Source organism: Parus major, chromosome 5 (genome assembly GCF_001522545.3).
Source record: "Parus major isolate Abel chromosome 5, Parus_major1.1, whole genome shotgun sequence".
NCBI lineage: Eukaryota > Metazoa > Chordata > Aves > Passeriformes > Paridae > Parus > Parus major.
The window spans coordinates 11297540-11322719 of NC_031774.1; the positions used below are offsets into that span (position 1 = coordinate 11297540).

The 25180-nt window shown below is 40.7% G+C and overlaps 1 protein-coding gene across 3 annotated transcripts in view; it reads right to left on the minus strand.

The window, feature by feature from the left end:
• Positions 1-14285, minus strand: part of PRMT3 (protein arginine methyltransferase 3) — a 53852-nt gene extending 39567 nt beyond the window's left edge. For 2 of the 3 annotated variants that reach the window (XM_015631149.3, XM_015631150.3), the window contains exons 1-7: positions 14116-14285; positions 13482-13564; positions 12339-12388; positions 11150-11252; positions 10572-10725; positions 7239-7380; positions 4195-4260 (exon numbers count right to left, since the gene is read on the minus strand). In XM_015631149.3, the coding sequence (XP_015486635.1) occupies positions 4195-4260; positions 7239-7380; positions 10572-10725; positions 11150-11252; positions 12339-12388; positions 13482-13564; positions 14116-14237 (720 nt within the window). In that variant the 5' untranslated portion in view covers positions 14238-14285. The remainder of the gene's footprint in view (positions 1-4194; positions 4261-7238; positions 7381-10571; positions 10726-11149; positions 11253-12338; positions 12389-13481; positions 13565-14115) is intronic. The other variant, XM_015631148.3, reaches the window with a different exon arrangement.
• Between the last annotated feature and the right edge of the window lie 10895 nt (positions 14286-25180).

Consider the following 25180-nt stretch of genomic DNA (forward strand, 5'->3'; position numbering starts at 1 on the left):
TCGTATCGAATATAGCTACACTTTACTAATGGTGTTAAAAAACTCTAAGCATTAAACACAAAAATGTTCTGAAGTCTAAAAATCAAATACTATGTAGAGCCACTCATATATATCATGTACACCATTTAAGCATGAACAGAATCAGAACTGTAAAGACAGAACTTACTTTCCCATACATAAGACCTAAACATGAGAGTAAGTACAATTTTCAATGCACTTAAGTTAACAAGAACACTGAGTCAGAATTACCAGTCATAACAAGAATTTATTAGAAAGGAAAACAGATTTTACTGTCTTTTTTCCTTACAGCACAGAGTGCTGTAAAATGTACCTTCACAGCTTTCATTATATTATATTATATTTTTCCAAAGAAGGCATCAAATTTCTCACTAATCAATCCCATATTTGAGAACTATTTCAAGGCAATAATGCACCCTGCTGCTGATAAACTTTTCAGCTTATCAGCTACTGATCACTCTTGCTTTGGCACAACAAAACCTTGCATTTCACCTGACAAAGACCAGCAAAGCAAATACTGGAATGCTCCATAACTCAGGTTTGCCTGCCTTACTTGTATACAATTCTATACATTCGGATGATGGATACAGAACAATGATCCCGAAGCCAGCATGAATAAAACCAGCTATTCATTCTTAGCAGTACAGTGTAAGGGAGCTGCTGCTGTGGTGGTCTGGGAAGCAGTGACTGAAGAATTGACTGCCACTTGTCTCGGTAGAGCCAGTTACAACTTGGAAACAGACTAAAAAACATCAGTATGATGACCTTTAACAGCTGCTTTTGTAAAAGGAAGGGAAGTTGTGAATAGAGTTACTCGTTCCACCTACAACTCTTTTGTAGCTTTGTTACAAAAGGAGACAACCCTATAACTCAGAAGTTAGGTGAGATCATGTTATGGCTACAGAAATCCCTAAACTGAACCTAGCGGAGACAGGAATAAAAAATAAAAGTCAATATTCTTGCAGCTGCTGAACTTTCACACCCTCTAACATCACCTATTTTCACACTTCACCTATGGCTGTTAACAAAATCACTGAGTCATGCCACTTGGAAATCAGAGACAAAAATAAGCCACTCTGAAAGAATCATCTTGATGTACAGTTTCATGAAAGAGAGCAATCACCACAAATTGGAAAAAAATAAAAACAGACACCACTTTGGACAGCTGCCCTGGTCACTTAAAAACCCAGATGGAACTCATCTAGCCTTAGGCAAGGGGATTGGATAGAGAAAGAGGCACTGGAGAGAAAATATACAAGCTGGAATACATGTCAGGAATTTAAAGACAAACAGAGTGATCAGCAATTAGCCTAAGGACAAGGGTCTACAGCCCACACATTCTTGCAGCGATCACATATGGCCTCTCACCGAAGACCTAAAGCAGCGGGACTGGCGACCACAACAGACTGCAGCTTCACATCGTCTGCAGTCTAAGCGAAACCAATATCCTACTTTCAGTGACAGAAAAAATTACTTTAAACTCAGAAAAACAGAAGGCCAGGGACTTTGGCCAATTAAATTAATTTAATCAATGAACTCTTAGTAGAACAGTGGTTTAAAAGCTTTCATTCCCTGAATTTAGCACTGATGCTTGTCTCAGACTTCAGCCTTACAACAAAAACTAAGCACAGCAACAGTGCTTTACTAAGTTATTTTTCCACCCAAAAATACTCTTATTGTAAAATGGACCGCACTTCCTTTTACTGAGTACACCCACCTTCATTACTCCTGCCAGGTAATCTGAATTGTCACATTCTCATCTCAAATACATTTGACAAGTTGAAAACAAAGGCAGCAAGCAGCATTCATTCAAGTTTTAATAATTTCTTTTGAAAGCTGACACAGAAAAAACAAATTGGCTGGTTCTGAATATAATGTGCATAATAAACAAACCTAGACACTCTGTTATCATCTATCACCATGCAATCACACTTCTTTAGTATCCTAAAGGTTAGGATACAGACTTGCATCAAAAGGGAGTATAAAAATTCAGCTCCTTGAACAAGCTCCTTCCAAAACACCTCACGATTGTTCCTTCAGAAAAAAACAAAAAGCATAAGTATGTACCTTCCAGGGAGGAATACTGCATGGGAATTCTAGGAAATACAGCATCAGACTTTTTATTAATTGTGATTAAAATTTAAGGGAAAACAGCCTTTGGAATTTTCACTCATTAGTATGGTTCTGAGAGCATTATACAATACATTAAGTTAAGCAAAGTATCCCACACAGCTCTTTCAGCAGAAGTCTGTAACATGTCACTTCAAAGCCAGGTTTCTGCAGAAAACTCCATTTATTCTCCATAACAGTGTACCAACACTAAGCTACATCATTTGGCCAGGCACACAAGCTAAGCAGGGCACTGGTCACATGGATGGAGGATACTGGGAACTCAAAGCAATCAAGAGTCTGTCTTTGAGTTCAACCGCAACATACCATGATGGGTTTGGATACACCATTAATTTGAGTTAACCTTGACCAAAAACTGCTGTAAAAAACATGTTCAGAAATCAGTTTGTAGATGTTGCGATACTTGAGTTTTTTTCCAGAGAAGTTGAATGCTTTTACAACAGAGTAAGCACACATACTGCCTAAGCTGTTTCCTGAGCACGTGTATCTACTGGGGCTGAAGCAAGATTGACTGCAATAGTTACTCCACATTTTGTTTTGAATCTTCCCAGTGTGTCCATACAGCATAGGAGAAGCACTATCAATCATAAAAAGTTACTGCTCCAAAAGGCCTCACATTTTGAGTGACTTCAGATCAGTTTTACCCTGTGAAAACCCGCAGTTATTAATTTTAGGGACATCTGTGAAATTAAATTTCTCTCAGGAAAGTTTTCTTTCCTTTATTGATCTGTTTTGTTAGATGAGCTGCCCATCTACGCAGTCACCTGCATCATTTAAGTAGCTGTCAGTGTAATTCTACACTTTTGCTTGTTCTCTCACTATAATCAAAGCGTTTAGAAATGTTTAGTAGAAACAGGCTTGTGACATGAATTGAGGTAAAAAAGGGAAGAAAACTATTTCCTTTTTTTAAAAATTTTTTCTGTAGTTGCAAATTGAAAACTGAGGTAAGACATACAAAGAATAGGTCTTATCAAACACTGAAATACTTTCTGCCAGGACAGAACTGTACCTCTCTCACCTCTCCTACAAAGAAAGGCTGAGAGAGGATTGAGATTGTTCAGCCTGGAAAAGAGAAGGCTTTGGGATGACCTAATTGTTGCCTTCCAGTACCTGAAAAGAGCCTAAAAGATGAAGAGAGACTCTTTACAAGGGCCTGGAGTGACAGAACAAGGGGGAATGGATTTAAATGAAAGAGAGTAGGCTTTGATAGGATACTAGGAAAAAATTCTACCCTGTGAGGGTGGTGAGGCTAAAGCACAGGTTGCCTAGAGAAGGCGTAAATGCCTTATCCCTGAAAAAAAAAACCATTCAAGGCCAGGCTGGATGAGGCTCTGAGCAACCTGGTCTAGTGGAAGCTGGCCACAGCAGAAGGGTTCAAACTGGATGATTCTGCAGGCCCCTTCCAACCCAAATTATCCTATGATTCTATAAGCTCAAAAAACAACAAAGTCATCAGAAACAGCCAGCAGAAATACAAAAGACAGGAAGAGGATTACCACCATACTGGGGCCATAACCACTGTAAGATCCTATCAGTGAAATCCCTCCTCACTGCAAATGAAGTACTAGCTCATAGTTCCAAGCCCTTTAATAATAACCACCCAGTCTGGAGACACAAAACAGCACTAATTCAAAAAAATCAGTTCCATATGAATTCTTTCCCACCTCTAATTACACAGGGCTTCCAGGACATTTTTACTGTATCAGGCATAATTCTGATACTTAATCCTGGTAAAGAGCCCTCAGAGAGATTCCACCTAATATCCTCAGCAAGAGAGGCTCAACTTCACCCTGCCAAGATAATTAATGAACGCCCTGCCATGGCACACAGCACAACGACAATAGAGATCACCACTGCTCTTATCAGCAAGCTGCACCCTCCAGCAGCTCAACAGCTCTCTACCACCTAATAAAGCCAGAGCATATTAAATCAAATCCTGTGACTCTCCATTCCCAGAGCTACAGAGTAGCTATCCTGCAGGTTTTCTACCATTTGAGACAAAATAAACCACAGAAATTACTGTACCTTCTGAGTGATTTTACCTACCTTGTCCTTGAAGATATGTGGGTTTTGATAGATGAAGTCACGATAGCTCTCCGTACGGACTTTATCCTATCAGTTAAAGAACAAAGCAGGTTCACTTTTTCTACTTGGGCACAGCATAAAGTTCAAAAATGCTGAACAACTTGCTTTTCAACTTGGCCTAAGGATGATTTGCACAGACTGCATTTACATGGGCCCTGCAACCATAACACTTCTGTATAATAATATTGCAGAATTTACTGTGGTAAATGAAGCTAGTTGCCTCAGCTGAAGGACAGATAAGAAGCTGTTTTGTGGTTTCCTGATTCTGCCTTTTCTTTTGAATATTTCAAAGTTCTTAATACCAACCAGGTATTAATAATACTAATTAACTAACTTAATACTAACCAGGAACAGCAGCAATAGAGTGACAAAATTACACCAACTTAAATAGAAAGCTCCTATACAACAGTGAAAATTTGAATCACAAGCTCATAAAATGTTTTATATCATTTTGTTCTCTGACACCTCTGTAACACAGAGATTTCTGTAAAAAAAGAAAAAGTTATGCATCAAATTAACTTGGTTTTATTTCTGAACAAGCTGCAAATTTGCAATCCTGATGACAAGCTAGTAGTCAAAGCTATACTGCCCATTTGATGGAAGTCCAACACAGTAACTAAGTCTGATTGAAATTCAACATGGCCAGAGAAGCTGGAATATTTTCAAGCCTAGAACAAAACATACACAGTATCTTAGTATATAAAAACCCGCAGCATAACTCGGTTTACCAGCAAGGTAATCTATTAAAGCACTGATTCGCTTAACATGCATCAGCAGATACACAAACTGACAGACAAGTATAGGTTTTGGAGTTGCTGTTGCAGTTCAAGTGTTATAGACAAGTAAAAAAAAACAACTCAGCAATTTTTTGTCTAGTGCAAATAAAGCTGAAGTATAAAATCCTAGTACTTTTATTAAATTTATGCATTTTTTTCTACTACAGCAAATTAAGAATTTATAGAAACAAAAGAGAAACAGAAATTTTCTACAGTGAAAAATATCGAAGTATATTTTAATAAAAGAACAAGACCAAAACCAGTGACTGAGTAAATTTTTATGATAATAAAAATTTTGGAGACAAAAAATTATTTTGAGCCTTGAAAATCCTAAAATCCAGCTTTAGGTATAAAAGTACTATCACGACCCTTTAAAACCATATTGGTTTGCTATGATGTTATATTCAGAGCAATTGAATTTTTAGTACTTCACTTCTATTGTAGTATATAATAGGATTTGATGGAAGGACCAAAAAAGTTTAAAAATAAATAATCAATTGAGAAAGCAGCCAGCTGGAAAGCTTTCAGCCTTGCATCCTGCCCCTCACATTGCTTCAGCCCTGCCCCAACTCAATGCAGTTGTAGCCACAACCAGGCACTTTCGGTCTCTATTCACCAATCCCTTTCTCCCACTTGACATTGCCATGTAATATTTTCTTGGCTTAAGTAAAACGGTAAAAAAATTTACCAAGATGACAACCAAGAAATTATCAAGCAAAAATGTAAGGAAATGCAAGGGAAACACCAGTCACTTGGCAATTGTGAAGTAACAATATTCTTGCTCAACCTTTGAAGTATTTGTAGAAAAAAAAACCAAATTGAAATTTTGTCAGACATATCACTATCAGACATAATGGAAAAAAGGGTTTCAAGACTGAACAGTTTCCAAAATGGGCTTACAACTCAGATAGAAAGACTTCTTTCTTAAAAATGTTCATGTAGTAAACCATTGTAATTATGTAAATATGGCAAACATGAGAAAAAAAATCGAAGTGAATGCCTAGCATAAAGAAAAAACTTCAATGTGTACACAATAAGGACAATCATTTTCCTATGTTTTGGAAAGTCAGAAGTCTTCTTAAAAGCATTCCAACAAACATACCCTTCAATCAGTAACATACAATTTTGTACCAATCTCCTTGTGTGGAGATGCAGATTTACTGTAAACTTTTATTAGCCAACAGAAAGGCTTCCTCATCTTATAGCCGACATTGTCTTAAATGATAGCTTTATACAGCTGCAAAACCAAAAAACTACAGTTTTTATTTATTTTCAAGTTATATTTAAGTTATATTTCTACAGAACATACATTTCAGAAAACATTCTTCTACTTCTGTAGCCATCTCTGTGCTTCTGTAAAATCTCCTCCCCTTAAAAATAACCTCACAGTCAAACTATTCTTAACACAGATTCATGTGTATTTCTGCATTGGGGCCACTAAATGATTTATGAAGCTGAAAGCTTTATATGCCAGCTGCAGGCACAAAGTCACCCCACAGCTCTGTATTCTGCCTTGACTTTAGAAAGGAATTTTATTTATTTATGCCTTAAAATTATAAAACTGCTTGTAACTCTCACAACTATGACATTTTCTCTGTAAGGAAGCATTAAGACATTTTAATTTACAAGTTAATTTTAAGGTGTTGGGCTTTGTGCTTGTTTTTTCTTATTTTAAAGTCAAAAGGGCATACAAAGGTTTGCCTTTGTGAAGTTTTAAGCATCAATTTTTTTTTAATCTTTAGCCTAAGAAAGGAGCATACTCCAGCTCTTCCATATCATCAGTACACTTAACCCTGCACAAGTAACAATTTCTGTTTACCCAGTGCAAGAGAAAACCACAATATCAGAGAAACAGTCTTGCTTAACAAATTTCAATTATGAGAAAAATATAAAATTAAAGAAAAATATTCACTGCTTACACTATATTTATCCTCCATGTTTTAAACAAGCAGGAAAAAGCTGCTTTTGGCAAGGTAGGGCTGTGGTACAGGTATTGTAATATCAAGCATAACTGTAAATGATTTCGTAGTGCTTCCCGCAAACAGAATGTATACAAAGGAAATAAAAATGAAAAATTATCTCTCGGCCCAACTACCAACAAAAAATCTCTCCTGGACAAAAAGGGTTAAAAATGCAGCTGCTCTGCAGTATATTTAAGGGCACACAGCCCACTTCATTTCACCTCTCCTCTTTAGTCCTACTAAGATGCAGTGGCGATGACTTTCTAACCTTTAGCATCTCTTCGTGAATCTCATAATGCCCATAGGAGCTGAAGTAAACACCATCATCGTCCTCCTGAAGGTCTGCAATGGCACTGGATGACGAGCTGCTCCTGACATCTGTGTTCATCACAAAATCCTGAGCAAATTGTCTGTAACCAATTTGAAATATACCCTTGAGACGCGCTTATGGGACCACGAAATGGAGGCTGGGCGAGGGGGGGGGGGGGGTGGGGAGGGGGTGGGTGGAGGGGCATGGGAGAAGGAAGGAATCCAGGGGCTGGGCAACAATGGGAGCAGCTGTAGGTGTGCACATCCTCCCTCTGCAGGCTCCCCGGGGCTGCTGCACTGCTGCACTCCCTCCAGCACCCTCCTGGCAAGCTCTGCTTTCTGCTTACAGCAAGCAACTATCAGCAGTGAAATACTGGGGGGTAGTTTCTATTTCTAAGGCAGAATTATCTATTTTGCACTTGCTGGTACAAAAGCCAGCACTGCACTGTCAAGGTGCTTCAGGCTGTGTAATGCAGATACGGACTCAATACAAGGAACACAAGAACTGCAGCCCACACAACACTGGGTGACTACTGGAAGGGAGAAAAAAGCATTTTAAAACTGAGGCATTTGGTTGAAAAGAAAACCGAGCTTAAAATTAAATTTATTACTTTAATTTCATGCTGTTTACTTTCCCTCCTCCCTCGTCTTGCATTCCCACAGCAGGTAAGGAAAGGCTGAGAGAACTGGGATTGCTCAGACTGGAGAAAAGAAGCATCCAGTGTGACCCCACTGTGCCCCTTAGTACCTAAAAGGGCTACAAGAAATAGGGAGAGGGAGTCTGGACAAGGACAAATGGCTTTTAAACTCAAACACAGTAGGTTTAGACTGGATATTAGGAAGAAATTTTTTACTGTGAGAGCACTGAGGCTCTGGCACAGGTTGCCCAGAGAAGCTGTGGATGTAAGGCCAGGCTGGATGGGGCTCTGAGCAACCTGGGACAGTGGAAGGTGTCTCTGCCCTGGCAAAGGGGATTGAAACTGGATGAGCTTTAAGGTCCCTTCTAACTCAACCATTCCGTGATTTCATGTTCTCATTCCTCAAAGCAGGTTTGAAGACAAAATACACAATCAAGGGGTTTATAATGAAAACAGTATTAGACGTTAACAAGAAGATCATACTACACCCACAATGAAGTGAAAAATCAAACATATTTCAGCCAGACAATATTCTTTCAAGGTCTACAGTCCAACAGCAACAAAAGCTGCATCCTATACCACTCCAAAGTCGTTGACACTCACCTGTAACAGCAATCATACTTTCTTAAATGGGAACTTCACATACAGAAATTGTAGGTAACAATCTCATTACCAATACCCTCCTTATAGAACAACAAAACCAAAAATACTATTTCACTCCTAACATTTCGAATACTTTCCTGCTCAGCTAGTTTAGATAGGGAAGGGAATATAGTAAGGGATTTTGTATTGAAATTTTGTCAGTTTCAGAAACTTCAGAAACAGTCTAGATCTTATTTTTAACACTGGCCTGTACCACAGTACTTTGCATTTTCTTTACTTTTATACAAATAGCTACATGATACAATTTTAAACTTTCATAAAATGGATTCTATGACATCCAATTAAGTATAATTAGCACTGTGTGATATTTAAATGATTTAATTTAAAATTATTTAAGCCAGTAGTTCCTCTAATCTATGCACGCAACACAAGCACCAAAGAAACTCCAAAGACAGTGGCGCCCTGCTGTCTTTTTAATCAAGAAAAAAGATAAGTAAAAACAAAAGCCATCACCTCTAAAGAGGTGACAAATTAAAAAACTTAGCATAGACAAGCTGTACTCTTAAATCTCTTAAGTTACAAGATCTGACTGATAGAAATGTTACTGTCATTGTTTCACAGAGGTTTACCTGAATGGAAGCAGATGATATTCTGTGGAATAATCTAAAGTAAAACCACTGAATTACAGCATTTAGACTACTACAATGCAACTGGCTCATCTGTCCATAATTTAAAACTGTTCTGCTTCATCAGATCTACATCTGGCTATTTTTGCTGCCAGCCAATCCCTGCTGAATTGAAGAGGCTGCATTGAGAAAGAAAAATTAAAGACTCCCTCTTACACGAGCAGATAACTTTATATACTAACTTAAAAAAAAATCTGTCTCACTGAAGTTTAGAGAGCTCAAAAGAAATTGATGACCTGAGAAAGTTTTTTTTTGTGTTTTAAATGCAAATTAATGGAAGGCAAAAAGACACACAGAAAAATACACCCAAGCTTTTGAAGCACAATGACAAATTTCTTTCATTCTTAATTTTTTAATTACGATGAATTAATATATAATGTACAGAGATACCAGAAAAGCACTGTGTGCTGTAAAGTACAATTTACAAAATTCAAACTCACCTGAAGACAAAACTGATAATTTTTGACGTAAGTAATTGTTTACAACTGAGAGGATTTGAATGTATGAATATATTTTGGTGTACTTAGTTACCTGTAGCACCAGGTGTGTACTGTCAAAATGTACAACAAACCCTCAAATATATTTTGCAACACAAGGGTTTTTGCTGATTAACTTCTCACACAAAAGAACGTTAATTAGTTTTTCAAGTCTCTTAAATATAATTTCTGTTCCTCATTGCCCAGGCCATGTGATCTTGAAATGGCATGTTTGTAGAGGATTTAAACAAAATTTATATTTCCATGTTATCCATGTGCATCATCAATCCATATTTTGCAGACTTCAAGACTTAAAAGTAACTACAGGGATGTCCTGACCATGATGCACTGAATATTCTTACTACCCTCATCTGATACTGAAAATAGAACTACCTGAATAAACTTGTTTTATTAATTTCACTGAGAGTTTCTCCAAACTGTAACCGGACTCTACTAACAACTACTCTTTGAAGCTAACTCTGAACATACCTGGAATTCTGTATTTAATTTGTCAGTGTCTCTCTCTCTTCTCCAGTGTGTGCATCCTCAGTGTTTAAATTCCTATCTAAAGGACTAACAGAAAGGTGTCTCAAAAACAAAGAGTAGTCTGAAGGAAAATACCTGTTTCTGAGTGCTGAGCTTGCTTAGCTTTTCTAAGCATACTTTGCTCTTTCAATCTGTGCAGGTGTTAGTGCAGTTTTTATTGTGCATCTACAAGACATTTACTAACAATCTACAACAGACAAGTCAAAACTACAGTCCCACCCCAAGGTTTATTCCATAGCTAAATTCTACTACTTCATTCAATTTCTATTGGTCTTTAGACATGAACATCTCATCTAAAACACATCAAATAAAAACACCCCAAAACTTCAGTTCAGAGACTTACTTCATCTTCTGAAGATCATCTTGTGCTCTAGCCAAGGCTGCTTCTGCAGCTCTGGCTCTGTGTTCCGCATGTTTTAATTGTTCAAGGAGCACCATGGTATCACTTAAACCATTAGAAGGCAAAACTTTTACAGGTTCACAAAGATCTTCTATGTCTGATGAAAGAGGGAGGAAAAAGAATACCTGCCAATCATATATGGCTTCACAGCAGATCATAAACATCTCATACCATTTGTGTCTTTGGATGCTTTGCACAAGCTGGTTGCTTTACAAAAGGCACTGAATTTGACAGGGCTAACCACAGAACACAAGACCAGGCAAAAAAAGCCAATATGCTAGAAGCATGGTCTAAGTTAAGGCAAATAAATCCAGAATTCAGGCTTCCTTAAATACCAGTGTTTGATTATTTCTAGAAAAGACATTTGGTTTTGATATAATTAAATTAGATATAATTAGTACATGGGCTTTCTCAGATACATACATCAATTGAGTAACCGTGACAATGCTTCACATGTCATGAACTTTGACAGTACCACATTCACCCCACAAAGCAGGAGTCATACTGAAGCAGTTATTTACCAAACTGAAGCAGAAGATCATCTTCCAGTTCTGGTTTCAAATACTCCTCTCCTTCCCAAGGCAGTGGACTGCTGAGAGAACTTAAATATTCTCCAGATGGTTTCTAGACAGGAGAAAAACATATAAGCTAAGTTTCTCTGAAAACACCAGCCCTTCAAGTTCATTCAAGAAAACAAGGCAAAGACATGCTCTGTCACACAGTAAAATATGAAGGGCATTATTGAAGGAGCTTTGTAAGAAAGCTGGGGAAAGCCCAGGCAACTCCAGGATCAAGGAATTCAGTGCAAGCAGTAAGGCACAGCACACTGATAGATATTGAAGGATATACTTGCAGGATTGCACTGCTCTCAGGAATGAAGTTCACTCAGGTGTTTGCCTAATTGATGCCAAGATACTAATCCTGTCAGGTGTTCCTACATAAACAGTGCTGTAGGGACAAAAGTCAGAAACACTGTAGTCTCCTCTTTGCATCCAGTTAATACTTGGTTAGGAAAAGAGAAGTCTGTTTTGGGCTTCAGTTTTTGCCTTTCTGTGTTTACTCTACATAGTTATTCATTAAATAACTACCTGAGGATTTAAGATTTGAAGATTGAAGTAAAAAATACTTAATAAGGTAAGACAGTATTGAGTTTTGACCTATTAGAGAATAACAAAAGAACAAAGTCACAAGACACACAAGATAGAGGAAAGCCTATCTTAAAACTGTAGTTTCTCATTAGCTTTCCTGACTCAGGTATCATTTTAGCAGAGTTTTAAGTTCTGTAACTTAAGGCATCAGATACTGTCCTTACTAAGTAGGGGTCTGGCCAGCTCACACTCTCAGGAAAGGCTTTTACACCAGGACACATGCAAGGACTGAGAAACTTCAGTTCTTGAGAAGTGAACCCTTTTCTGAAGTGAGACAGCAGAGTCAAAGGCCAAAAAAAACCTAATAAAATAAGATAATAATACACAGTATGGAGGCTTTGTGCAAATCCCAACATCCTCTTCTGAAAACCTTCACATTAATTAAATATATTTAAAACAGCCTCATTTTTATATAAACCAATCAACAGTTACGTTAATTCCCATGATTTCTTTTTCTAAAACTACAATACAAAATCTCATGCAATTATTAGAAATGAGCAAACTGAAAGCACAGCATTATTCTCCAGAGTCAGAGCACAGAAGTAGTATGCAGCACACCTACCTTTAATCTGACAAAGTTTATTAGTTTAATGTATCCATAAAAATTGAGTCCTGAGAGGAAAAAAATAAAAAGGGAGAGAGCATTTGTATTACAGAGAAGACCACATGTTTTACAGTTATGTGAATACTAATTACCTGTTCAATTGATAATTGTTTCAAACTTCCTCTTGGGTACACATCACTATCTAGAGCAGTCTTCCTATCTTAACTTTGCCATTTATGTTTTTCTTCACTATAGGACTAACCCAGAAAATTCTCACCCTCAGGGCAAATACATCTGCCACAAATTAAGACTGGAAGACATCCAACTGGGAATTATGAAGAGGGATTTCATTCATTTAGCAATCAAGTACATCAGCATAGCCAGTCTTATGTCCTACCAGCTACCTTGATGACATTTTAGGCTGTTGTGTTCCCTTGTTCATATTCTTAGCTTTCAGCTTAAAAGAAAGTAAACTGGTGTTAGTCATCAAGAATATCAACAATATTGATTTAAAATTGCCATCTTGGCAAGAGCAATGGTAGTTTAAATGTGTTCTCTCCCCAGGAACAGCAAAGATAAACCCAAAATACTTTTTCTTGGATTTTAGACAGAAAACAGACTATATATTATATATTGTAAGATCTACAATATATAATATAATAGATCTTACAATATATAATATATAATGGCAGCTTCAAGTGACAGCCAACCTTAAACTTGACTAAAAAGAATTTAACAGACACGGGAGGATAGCCTCCCTATGATCATCTGAAAGACACAAGCCATGGGCTTTGCTAAATACTGAGCCCAACAACAGCATCACTGGTCAGGCAAGAGCTCCCAGCAGATCAGATCAAACCAGATCAATCATGTAGTGTCTGGCTCAGGTCCATCAAGTAGGCAGTGAAGAATCAGCACATGCCAGTAGAGATCAATCTCACTTTTGTCATTAGTTGAGAGCTTTACCAGTAGAAAAAGCATGCAGGAAGCAGACAGCATAAAAAATGTACAAGCATTTTTCTGCAATAGCTCATATTATTCAATCTTGGAAGCTTCAGCTGTGAACCAGGAGATCAGACAGAAACAAATTAATATTTGCAACTTATTTTAAATGAGATACTCATACACAAAAAGAAATGACAAGTCATGAAAAAAACTTACCGTGTTTCTGGATCACATCACTAACATCAAACTGATGCTCTGTTTTGCAGTGGGAAAACACAGCTTCAGCAGAACTAAACAACCTGTAAATAACAAACTATTAAATATCCAATACTGACATATTAAGTTCTAACTTATTAGTGCTATATGCTCTCTTCTGACTTGTTCTTGACTCAGAACTCTGTTCTGTTCTGCACAATTCAGAACACATTTCCTGCCTTTGAGAAAGGATGACCAGGCACTGGCTTACATGCCTCAGAAAGAAGATTTTACCTTTCAAACATTTTGAAACAAAAGCCAATGAACAACAACAAAAAAATTTTAACAGATCCTGTTAACTTCAAACAGTCCCTGAGAGTAAAGCCTGCGTTAAACCTGAGAACCACATTAGCACAAGGTGAGTGGGGCAGCTTGATCTACTGCATCGAAATAAAAACCCTCATCTCTGTACTGGCGATGGGAAAAAGAGGAAAAAAAAAAAGACAGAGAGAAGAGCCTTCACGCAGCTTCTGCAAGAGGGAAGGGGATTACCACGTTACTCCTTCCTTCAGTCTGAATCTAACACACTTTTGGCTCCACAGAGGCCGTGTACACGATCATGGCGCCCCGCGGCCCCCGCCCCGCGCCCCCCCACCTGTCGCAGAAGAGGCAGCAGGTCTGCTGGGCCACGGCAGCACCTTCCTCTTCCTCCTCCTCCTCCTCGTCACAGGCGCCTTCGCCGTCGGACAGTTCGGGCATCTCCTCCTCAGGGTCCATGTCCGCCGCCACCCCGCGTGCAAAGCTTCCGGCGGCGGGGACGGAGGGGGGCCGCGCGCGCCCCCTAGCGCAACCTCCGGCCGCGGCCGCTGCCGGGCTGAGGGGCCGGGCTGAGGGGCCGGGCTGAGGGGCCGGGCTGAGGGGCCGGGCTGAGGGGCCGGGCTGAGGGGCCGAGGGGCCGGGCCGGCGCCATCTTGCGGGAGAGAGGGGCAGCGGGACAGCAGGACAGTCCCTCGGCCACCCCCCGGCACGGGATGCTGCTCCGTGATTCAGCGGCCAACAGGAATCCTGCCGTCCGCTCTTGGCAGGCGCCCGGCGTTTTGGGTCTTGCAAACGGTGCGGCTGCGATGGAAGTGTTTTAAGTGAAATTAAAATTAGACATCTAGGTCTATTCACAGCAATTTAGTATCAACAACAACAAAAAAAGAATACAGTTTAGTGAATTGAATACAAGAAATACAATAAATACAAGAAATACAATAATACAATAATTTAGTAGATACAATTTCTTCAGATTCATTAGCAATTTGGTATAAAAGGAATACAATTTAGTAAAAGAGTACGATTTAGTACATTTATATGTGAATATATTCATATATATATATATATGTGTGTGTGTGTGTATATATATACACACATACATATGTGAATATAGTTTGCCAGTAATTGAGTATGATTACAGCATAAACAAAATCAACCAGGGTACAGGGAGGGCTTCTCACCCCACCTCATGTACAAAACCAACCAAGGTATGGAGAGGGCTTCTCACCCTACCTCACATACAAAACAAAGCACTTCAAATTAAACTGTATGCTTATATATATTCATTAATGTTTCCTATAAGTTTCCTCCTACTTCTGATTCTTAAATCTTACATCACTATTCTTCATGGCGCATGCCTCAGTTGTTGCTAGGGGGTCTTCAGTCTTCTTTTGGTGGTCTTTAGATGAAGGCTTACACTCATTCTGGTTGTCCTCTGGATAGCCTTACAGGTAGTGCATGCATACTAAGTGTTGCGTTATGTAGGCATTATATTCTACTAATTAGCCTTACATTTCATAATTTCAGGCCCTATGCCTAAAGTCGTTCCAACTTAGTCCATCTCAAGGTCGATTTTATCTTGGGACATTACTTATCTTAAAACTACATCCTGTATCCTATCTTTAACATGTAACATCTGTAAAGGGGTCCATCTGCCTTGTAACGCCAATTCCCTTTATTGCTTTATAATAATAACTTCCTAAATAATTACAATTTAGTTAGCATGAATCATCTCCATTTATCACAGGAGGGTTAAAGGGAACAGCATGTGCTTTTGAATGTCAGCTTTTAATAAAGTTTAGCAACAGGCAGAACCACAGAGGCACAAAAGCAATGATGTTGGAAAACCCCTGAGGTCATCGAGTCTGACCTATGGCCAAACAGCACCTTTGTCAACCAGGCTGTCACAAAACTCAGATTCATTACCCGGTATGCAACAAGTAAATAACGCACACTCGAGAGATGTTGATTATTTATTTCAGAGTTGCACAAACTTGGGTACTCGGTGGTATTCCACAAATAAAGCACACAAACTATCAGACCTTTTATCTATACATTATACACTGTTTATACATTTCAGCAAAGGAATTAGTATCCATTGGCTACAAGTTACATAGTTCTCTTATAAATTAGTATTTTATCTTCTATTGGTTAAAGATTCTCTTCCTCCTCATGTTAGTTAGGCTGTGTGCTCAGTATTTATTTGAGTTGGTGGTTTCTTGGGTTGGTGCTGTGAGTCCATGGCCATGATCTTCCCTTTCTGTACTTACCTTTTACCCAGCTGGAACTGATTGCAGCACAGTTGCTGAATTGTCTTTATTAGTTTCTTCCTTACCTTGGGGATTCTGCCAAATGCTCTTATGGCCCATAAATTCTGCATTCTTTATGTCCACTATCAGGGGTACATCCTTCTTTCCAAGCTCTGTTAACCACCCCCCAGGTCTGAGAACATTGAAGCCTGTCTAGCGCTAAACCTCAACAAGGTCATACTACCATGTAATTTGTTTTTCTAACACCTGGAGATCCCTTAGAGCTTGTTAGTGGATCTCTGTTTTACCAGTTAGATCTCCCTTCTTGTTGATTAGGCTTGAAAGTATGCAAAGATCAAACATTATAGAACATTCTTAAAGAAATTTTACGTAATTCCACATTTTGTAACAAGACCATGGGACTAAGTGCCACATTCAGTCTTTCCTTAAACACCTGAAGGGAGAGTGACTCCACCACCTCCCTGGACAACCCATTCCAATGTCCAATCAACCTTTTGGTGAAGAAATTCTTCTTAATGTCCTTTATAACTGAGACCTCATCCAAATGCAGAAGCTAAAAAGTGGTTAAAAAACTACATAGAAAACCAAAGCTTTGTAGCTTATCGCTTGAATAACATAGTACCTGAATATTCCAGTTGGGTTATTGACACTCCTTCTTTTTCTCTGTATTTTGTGCCTGCAAGAAACACTCATCTCTTTGTAAGCAAACAGTGCTGGTTCCCATGGTTCCCCTAAGAAGGATGTGGTGGAGGAAATGTCAAAGCTGGAGTTATTACAATTTGTACCCTCAAAGTCTCTAAGTTCATTTCTGTGCTACTACAAATATTTTCAAAAATAATGAAATTACTATTTCACCTGGAACCTGACTACCTTATATAATGGTAGGAGCAGAGTTATGCTCTGCTTCCTGCTAGAACTGCTCCAAGTCAGGTGTGTTTATGCAGTGCTTATTCCCTAAAATGACATACTTAAGAAATCTCCCGTATCTCATAGCTGCTGTTAGTCAGCTCTGCCTCCCTAGGCATCACACATTTTTAAATGATGTCTTGTACCTTTGGATCAAATTGGTTATCCATGAGTAAGTTGAAATTTGCAGGCCTCTGTGTTGGCACTTTGGTTCAGGAGATTGAACATATCCTTTAAAAGCTGATTTGCCAAACTCCCCACCTTACTATGCTTTGGTGCTCGGTGTGGTCATACCACACATCAAATGGGTTCCTTTTCCAAATGAAACTACTGTGCTACTCCATAGCTGCAATCTCTGGAACAAACTACAGCTAGCCTGAAGTGAAAATCTTGAAGGTACCAGGTGCTGGATTTTCAGCAGCATGCTTTGCTACACTTATGCCACATTACTCACTGGGTCAGACATGCTGATAGTTTCCTCCCTTTACATCTTGATTTTCATAAGAAGCTAATCTACATTACATGTGCATTAAGTAAGTTTGCTGACTACGCTAAACTGGGAGGAGCTGTCAACTCCCTTGAGGGCAGAGAGGCCCTGCAGAGAGACCTTGAGAAATCAGAGAAGTGGGCAGTCACCAACTGTGTGGTGTTTAACAAGGCAAAGCACTAGATTCTGCACTGGGGACAGGGCAGGCATGGTTGTGTGTATAGACTGGGGAAGGAGAGGCTGGAGAGCAGTGCTGCAGGAAGGGACCGGGGTCCTAGCTGATGGCAAGCTGAATATGGGTCAGCAGTGCCCTGGAGCCAGGAGGACCAACCCTGTCCAGGGATGCCTCAGGCACAGCATAACCAGCCAGGCAATGGAGGGGGTTGACCTGCTTTGCTCTGATATGGGGCAGCCTCACATCTAGTGCTGGGGCAGTTGTGGGTGCCACAATATGAGAAAGACATTAAGCTGTTAGAGAGTGTCCAAAGGAAGGCCATGAAAATGATGAAGGGTCTGGAGGGGAAGCTGTGTAAAGAGCAGCTGAAATCACTTGATCTGTTCAGCCTGGAGGAGAGAACTCACTGCAGTTAAAGCTTCCTCATGAGGGTATGGGACTCAAGGAAACAGCATGAAACTGAGCCAGGGGAGGTTTAGGTTGGATATCAGAAAAAGGCTCTCCACCCATAACATGGTTGGGCACTGGAACAGGCTCCCCAGGGCAGTAGTCATGGCACCAAGCCTGGCAGAGCTCAAGAAGCATTAGGAGAGTGTTCTCAGACAAATAGTGTGACTCTTGGGGAGATCAGCCCAGGACCAGAGGTTGGACTTGATGATCCTGATAGATACCTTCCAATTCAGAATTCTGTGATTCTATGATATTTATTTTACAAAAGTTGATTTTGCAATAGCATTCAATATGTAGCTCTCAATATAAGGAAAGGTACTAAGTGTTTCTTAATACATTATAATCATTTCTCAACAGAGTGACAGTCAGCATTATCATCATCTTTGCAGTTTTTGTTCATTGGTAAAGTGTTGGTGTCAGAGATGCAAGATATATACCTTTATCTGTGATGCCTAACTCTGACACCCAAGAAAGCACTGAATTTCACATAACACCATGGAGTCAACTGTTAAAGTAGAGAAACTGAAAATGTGAAATTTACTCTGAAAGTTTGTAAATTAGAGAGTTTTCTTAAGTCATTGGGTGAGAAAGTTAAAGGTTTAAGCTAGTTTAGAAAATAAGAGGCAAGATGGAGGAATTAGGGCGTTGTCTCTTTTCCTTCTTCATTTCCTTCTTCATCTTCTTCTTCTAGAGGTTTTTGGGTAGTAGTAAGTGATTGGATAGAGAATGCCACAGTGCAGCACACAGGTGTTGGGTCATTGGGTCACTAATAAAAATAACTTAGTTGGCACCTGTTAATTGGGTAAATGGACATATAAAAGACCTTGAAGAAGTTCTTTGTTAGCCATTTTGCACCTTTCTATCTTAGTGCACATAGCTCCTTATACCCTGTATACATGTAATGTAGATAAAAGAAGAATAAACAACCAAGTCCGAACAAGAGAAAACTGCCTCTCTCTCATCAATCTCAGTCCAAGGGGGAAAAGGAACCCAGCCACAAGTGTCCCATCAGGAAAAAGTGGTGCTCAAACATGTGGCACCTTGGACTGAAGGCTCCTTTTGAAAAAAGACAGTCAAAAGCTGGAGAACTCCTCAGAGAGGGGAGAAAGAAGAACTCAGTCATCCTGGTGTGCTGGTTAGTGGGAGAAGCCAGAGCCAGACATGTGTGAGCTGTGAGACGGACCATGGATAGAGGCGCCGAGAGACAAGCTGGCCCTGAGGTCAGGTAAGACATCAAAAGGGAGCAAAAATATGGGAAACACTATGTCCAAACCTGAGAAGGAGATTTTGGCTATCTTGGAAACTAAGGTCAAGGAGCATCAGATCCCTATATCCGTGGATGAGCTTAAAAGCCTTCTATCCTGGATACGGGCAGAATTTCCTAACATGGATCCAGAGAAAATTTTTACCCCAAGCCTGTGGGATAAGATAAACATGAGAATATATGAAAAGGCCACTCTTAAGGATCAGGCAGCAGCTAAACTTCTGCCGGCTTCTATAGTGATTTATGAAGTCATCCTCACTAAATGGGCTTCTGAAACCAGGCAGGAGACACTATGGATCCAGACACAGGAAGGGAGAATCTGATGGATAAGCTGGAGAAGGCTGGGTCTGCCCCTGCCCTCTATAATTCCATGGGGATCGAGGCATCTTTAGCTCACAAGACAACACCCAAAGTGTTGGAAATCCTTTCAAAGGGTGAAATTATGGCAGTAAAAGCCACACAATACACGGTATCTCCTACGAACACGGCAGAGGCAGGAGATGGGGGAGGGACGGAGAATACGGGCTCAGATGAAGAACAGACAGCTTGTCTCAGTCAGCTGTGAAATTCTCGGAATTCTTGCAGGCTGCAGAGGTTGTGCGAGCCTCCCTGAACGCTATTTTGGCAAAGGAAGTGTCTAAGCCTGTTCAAAGCTCACAGAAACAATCATGCAGAGACGAGGGGGCGATTCCAAAACGCAGGCAGAAACTGGAAAAAGGGGGTTCCGACGGCTCGGAGCTTTTGCAAGCATATCTGGGCTCTCCTGGAGTTGTTCCAGCACTCGGCATGCTGTTGCAGGCAGAAGAGGGAAGGGAAACCTCCTTGGCCGCTTGCGCGTCAGCGGCCGAGACCTTTTCCGGCCCTTGGGGAGTGGAGTGGATAAAGGAGTGGATGGTCTTGTACCCCTCCTGGGAAGGCACGGGAGGGTTCAGCCTGACCCAGAATGGCTCGTGACCCACACGGGCACGGCGGCGTTTGCACCCCGCATACCAGGGACGTGCTTTGAGCCACAGCTGCCAGTCAAAGTGACGTCAGCAGTGATGCAGGCACAGCCGGAGCTCTATACCCCGTCTGCGTCACTGCCCCCAGGCCAGCCCTCGGCAGAAGCGCTCCCTCCAGCCTCTGCACCGCCCACTGGCGACAGCGGGACCGCCCAGTACGTCAGAGGCAAGCGTGGTCCTCTACTTCTGTTCCCAGCTCAGCGTTGGGGGGGCAGACAGGTGGACAAGCGGAGCCGCGGCGTGCGCCGACTGCTGCAGCCCTGTCGCCATGGCAACTAATGCTGAAGCAAGCAGCAGCTGCAGCTGAACAGCATTATCGGCAAGCAGCAACAGCAGCCTTACTGCTGAAATTGCTTTGCAACACAGCTGCAGCAGAGCAACAACAGCTTGAAAAAACAGCAGCTTCACCACAGTAGATGGCTTCGCTGGATACCACACAAAGCCAAAAGGCTTTTGACCATAGCCGTGCTAGTGCACAATCTCTTCAGTCTACAAATCCTCCCACAGACATGGACCCGGGAGTATGGGACATGTCAATACAAAGTCCAGCATTTCTGGAATTGTTTCAACAAAACAGCCGAAAAACAGAAATCAAGCAACAGGAAAGAGAAAGCTCACAAACAGATAATTTGAGCTTGCAATTCAAAGGTGCAAATGCTGAGGATATTAAAAAAATCTCAGCTGGTCAAGGTGTTTCTATGAAGACACCCTTGTCTTCTCAAGTCACAGCATCTGTCTGGTACAGCTGCTGCAAGCTGGCCTGGTTTGGCCCTTCATCCATAAAGCAGCCAGCCAACTCCTCATCTCATTCAGCTCCAATGCCTACATTTCCAAAAGAATTCCTCTGGAATTTTTTTCTTCAGTTGAAGGACTGTTTGAGGGACTTTCTTACAGCTTCAGATGGCAACCCAACCTCTGCAAATAACACCTATGCTCCTCTGCCAGCACCACCTTGTGGTCAACAAGTTCAGCCTCCTATTGGAGCACCACCTGTGGTGAATTCTCTACTACATCTCCAACATCATCTAATACAAGACAGCAAGTGACTACTTCCTTACACTGCAGAGGAGAGGGAGAGCTCAATGAGATGAATGACACAGTCTTCAGGCCAGGTGAAGATGCAAGCAAAGCCTTGGTGTCTCGCTTTCCAAGGCATGTTGCAAGACTTGAACCCATTTCAACAAATTGGGCAGACATCAGAAAAAAAGCACTCAAAGAAAGGAGCTTCGACATGGCTGAAACAGAAGTCATGGCACTGCCAGTGAGATATGGCAGGCAAAATGCAAATCCCAGATGGGAGCCTCTGACTCATGATGTTATCAAAGACTTGATGCAAGCCACAAAAGATAATGGATTAAATTCCCCATATTTCAAACAGTGGTTGAGAGGCACATTCAACCATTATGACTTGGTGCCTTATGTGTGCAGATACATTGCCTCTACAATCCTAACAGAGTCACAGCACATGCTATGAGATGTAAAGTGGTGCAGAGCTCTAAAGTAATTGTTAAATACTTATGCTGGGGGCCCAAATGCAGCCCTCACACTGGCTTATCTAGCAGGAGATGATCGTCATGACAAACCTGAAGATCAAGTTGTAGATCTGCCTCGACAAGGCATATTAAAGAAGCAGCACAGTAAGCAATCCTACAGATCCAGCCAGCTGGAATTCCAGATGGCATTTACACAGGAGTGAGACAAGATGATTCTGAGCCTTACACCTCATTTATTGATCACCTCATGCAAGTAGTAGAGATAGTGTAGTGATGAGGCTGCAAAACCAATCCTCATCCAATGTCTCGCTTTTGCAAATGCAAAATAGTGAAAGAGCATTATCAGTGCCTTGTCTGGCCCAGAACCAACCTTACCTCAAATGGTAGAAACTTGCAGCAAAGTAGGTATGCCTCAATACATTGCAGCAATTCATGCAGATATCCTGGGAGAAAACTTCAAAAACTCTATGAAGCACACGATGAGAAATTTGTGAGAACTCTTGCAGTGCTCAACATGACTTCTCAGCAAGGCAATTCCTCAGAAGTCATGACCATGGAATTGTCCAAGAAGCCATGCTTCAAATGTGGGAAACATGGATACATCAGAAAAACTTGTTCAGAGTCTCCAGGAAATGTGAAAACACCAGGCCTTTGCCCAAGATGTAGAAGGGAAAAGTGTTGTGCAAATCAATGTTATTCCAAGACAGATGTGGATGGAAAATATATACCCATTCCGGGGAAAGTGAAGAAAAGTGCGAGACGCCAATGCGCTACAACACAAGTGATGGTGGTAACTCAGGAGTCTGAAACCCCTCAAGGAACACAGTGTGCAGGGAACCTCAATCAGATTCCATCTGCAGGACCATCTGCAACTTCCCAAGTGATCCAGAGCTGCTGCCACCAGGGGCACAATGTGAATTGGTAGCTTCTAAATTAATCTACTTCATGAATGAAAGTCATGCAGTGATTTCCACGGGAGTCACTGGAATGTCATGGAAGTGGCAAGAGTTTTTTGATTATAGTCAAGGACAGAAGTAGTACTTTAGGACTCATTGTCTATCCATCGGTCATCTCAGAAAACCATAATGAAGAGTTGATGGTCTTAGCTCAACCTTTGCACCTTCTGTTGATTGTTCCAAAGAATACTCCTATAGCCAAGGCCATTGCTTTGCCATTAAATGCAATACAGCAAACTACCCCAGTAGCAAATGTACAGATTCTACCCAGCAATGAAGACACGGATGTCCATGTCTTCTGGATAAAGCAGATAGGTCATGATCGACCTCAACTCACCTGTGATTTGACATGTGGTGACACAACATTCACAATTATGGGCATGCTGGACACAGGCTCGGATGTCACAGTGATCTCTCACGTCCTTTGGCCCAGAGAATGGAGCGTAGTCGTACCTCTGAATTCTCTTTCAGGAATTGGAGGAAGTACGTTATGTATGCAGAGTGAACATGCAATCATGGTTTCAGGGCCAAAAGGAAAGACAGAAGTCATTTGTCCGTTTGTTGTACACAAACGCATCACAGTTTGGGGAAGAGACATCCTGTCACAATGGGAGCACAAAAATAGAAGTGAATTTTTGATGGGGGTCACTGCAGCACTCAACACCCTGAGATTGACTTGGAAAACAGACACACCTGTCTGGGTGGATCAGTGGCCCCTGACACAAAAGAAGTTGAGTGCTCTCAAGAAATTAGTGAAAGAACAGTTGCAGAAAGATCACATCAAGCCAAAAAATAGTCCCTGGAATTCTCCAGTGTTTGTCATCCACAAGAAAACTTCCGGTTCATGGAGGTTACTTCATGACCTCAGGAATATCAATGAGGTCATTGAGGAGATGGCACCACTTCAGCTTGGACTGCCCAATCTCTCAATGATCCCAAGAGATTCGCCGCTTGTGATCATTGATCTAAAAGATTGCTTCTTCAGTATTCTGCTTCATCCAAAAGATGCTCTGCAATTTGCGTTCTCTGTCCCAAGCATCAACAAACAAGAGCCTTTGCTGAGATACCATTGGACAGTCCTTCTTCAAGGATTAAAAAATTCACCAACAGTTTGCCAATGGCATATGGCACAAGCCTTATCTCCAGCCTGGAAGAAACATCCACAGAACAATGATCATTCACTACAATTGCAGTGTCAACACGGAAAGAGATGCAAGAAGCTTGTGACAGTATGATTGCAGAAGTTCATAATGCAGGATTGGAAATTTCCACATCAAAAATTCAACAAACCTCACCATGGAAATACCTGGGATGGTTGATCACAGAGCATATGATCAAACTGCAAAAAATACTGTGTAAGGACACATGTCCACAATCTGCAAGACTTGCAGACTCTTGGGAGAGATCAATTGGATAAGTCCAATTTTGGGAATCACTAATGATGAGCTTGCACCACTTTTCAACCTACTAAGAGAAGAAAGCAGTATTAAATCTCCCAGAAGCCTCATGCCTGATGATCAAAAAGCCCTTGAAAAGGTCACTGAAGCCCTTCAGCAGAGACAGGCGTATCATTGTGCAATGTCGCAACCATTTTTTCTTGCAGTATTAGGAGAAAACATGCAGCTGTATGGTCTCGTATTTCAATGAGACGACTCAAAGGAAGATTCATTGTTAATAACTGAATGGGTTTTTTTGCCTTGCAGGTCTCTGAAGACAATCTTCACAACACTAGAGATGATCATGCAAATTATATTCAGGGTGAGAACAAGGCTGTTAATAATGACAGGCAAAGATTTTGTCACCATTTACCTGCCTTTGAAGAGGGAGCATTTTGATTGGACGATGCAAAAATCAGAGTCTATTGCAAATTGCATTGCTAGACTATTCAGGAACGTGTTCAATTCACTTCCCAAAGCACAAGTTGTTGCAATCAAAATTGAGCTTCAAAGATAAGCCAAAATTAAATAAAGTGTCATTGAATGCAAATTACATTGTTCACTGATGGCTCAGGAAAAACGCATAAATCAGTAATCACATGGAAAAACCCAAAAACACAAACATGGGTTTCAGATCTCTGGATAGGAGAGGGTTCTCCTCAAATTGTGGAGCTACCAGCAGTGGTCAGAGCATTTAAACTGTTCCAAGAACCTCTTAGTCCCATAACAGATTCAGCTTTCGTTGCCAATATAGTCAGAAGAATTGAAGGGTCACTTTTAAAGAAAGTTGACAACGACTATTTATATTGTTATCTTACGTGTATGCAAGAGGCCATAGAGCACAGAAATGACTAATACTTTATCTTGCACATCAGAACACATACCTCACTTCCAGGATTCTTGACAGAAGGAAATGCAAATGCAGACAAACTAACGATGACCATTGCAAACACTCAGCCAAATA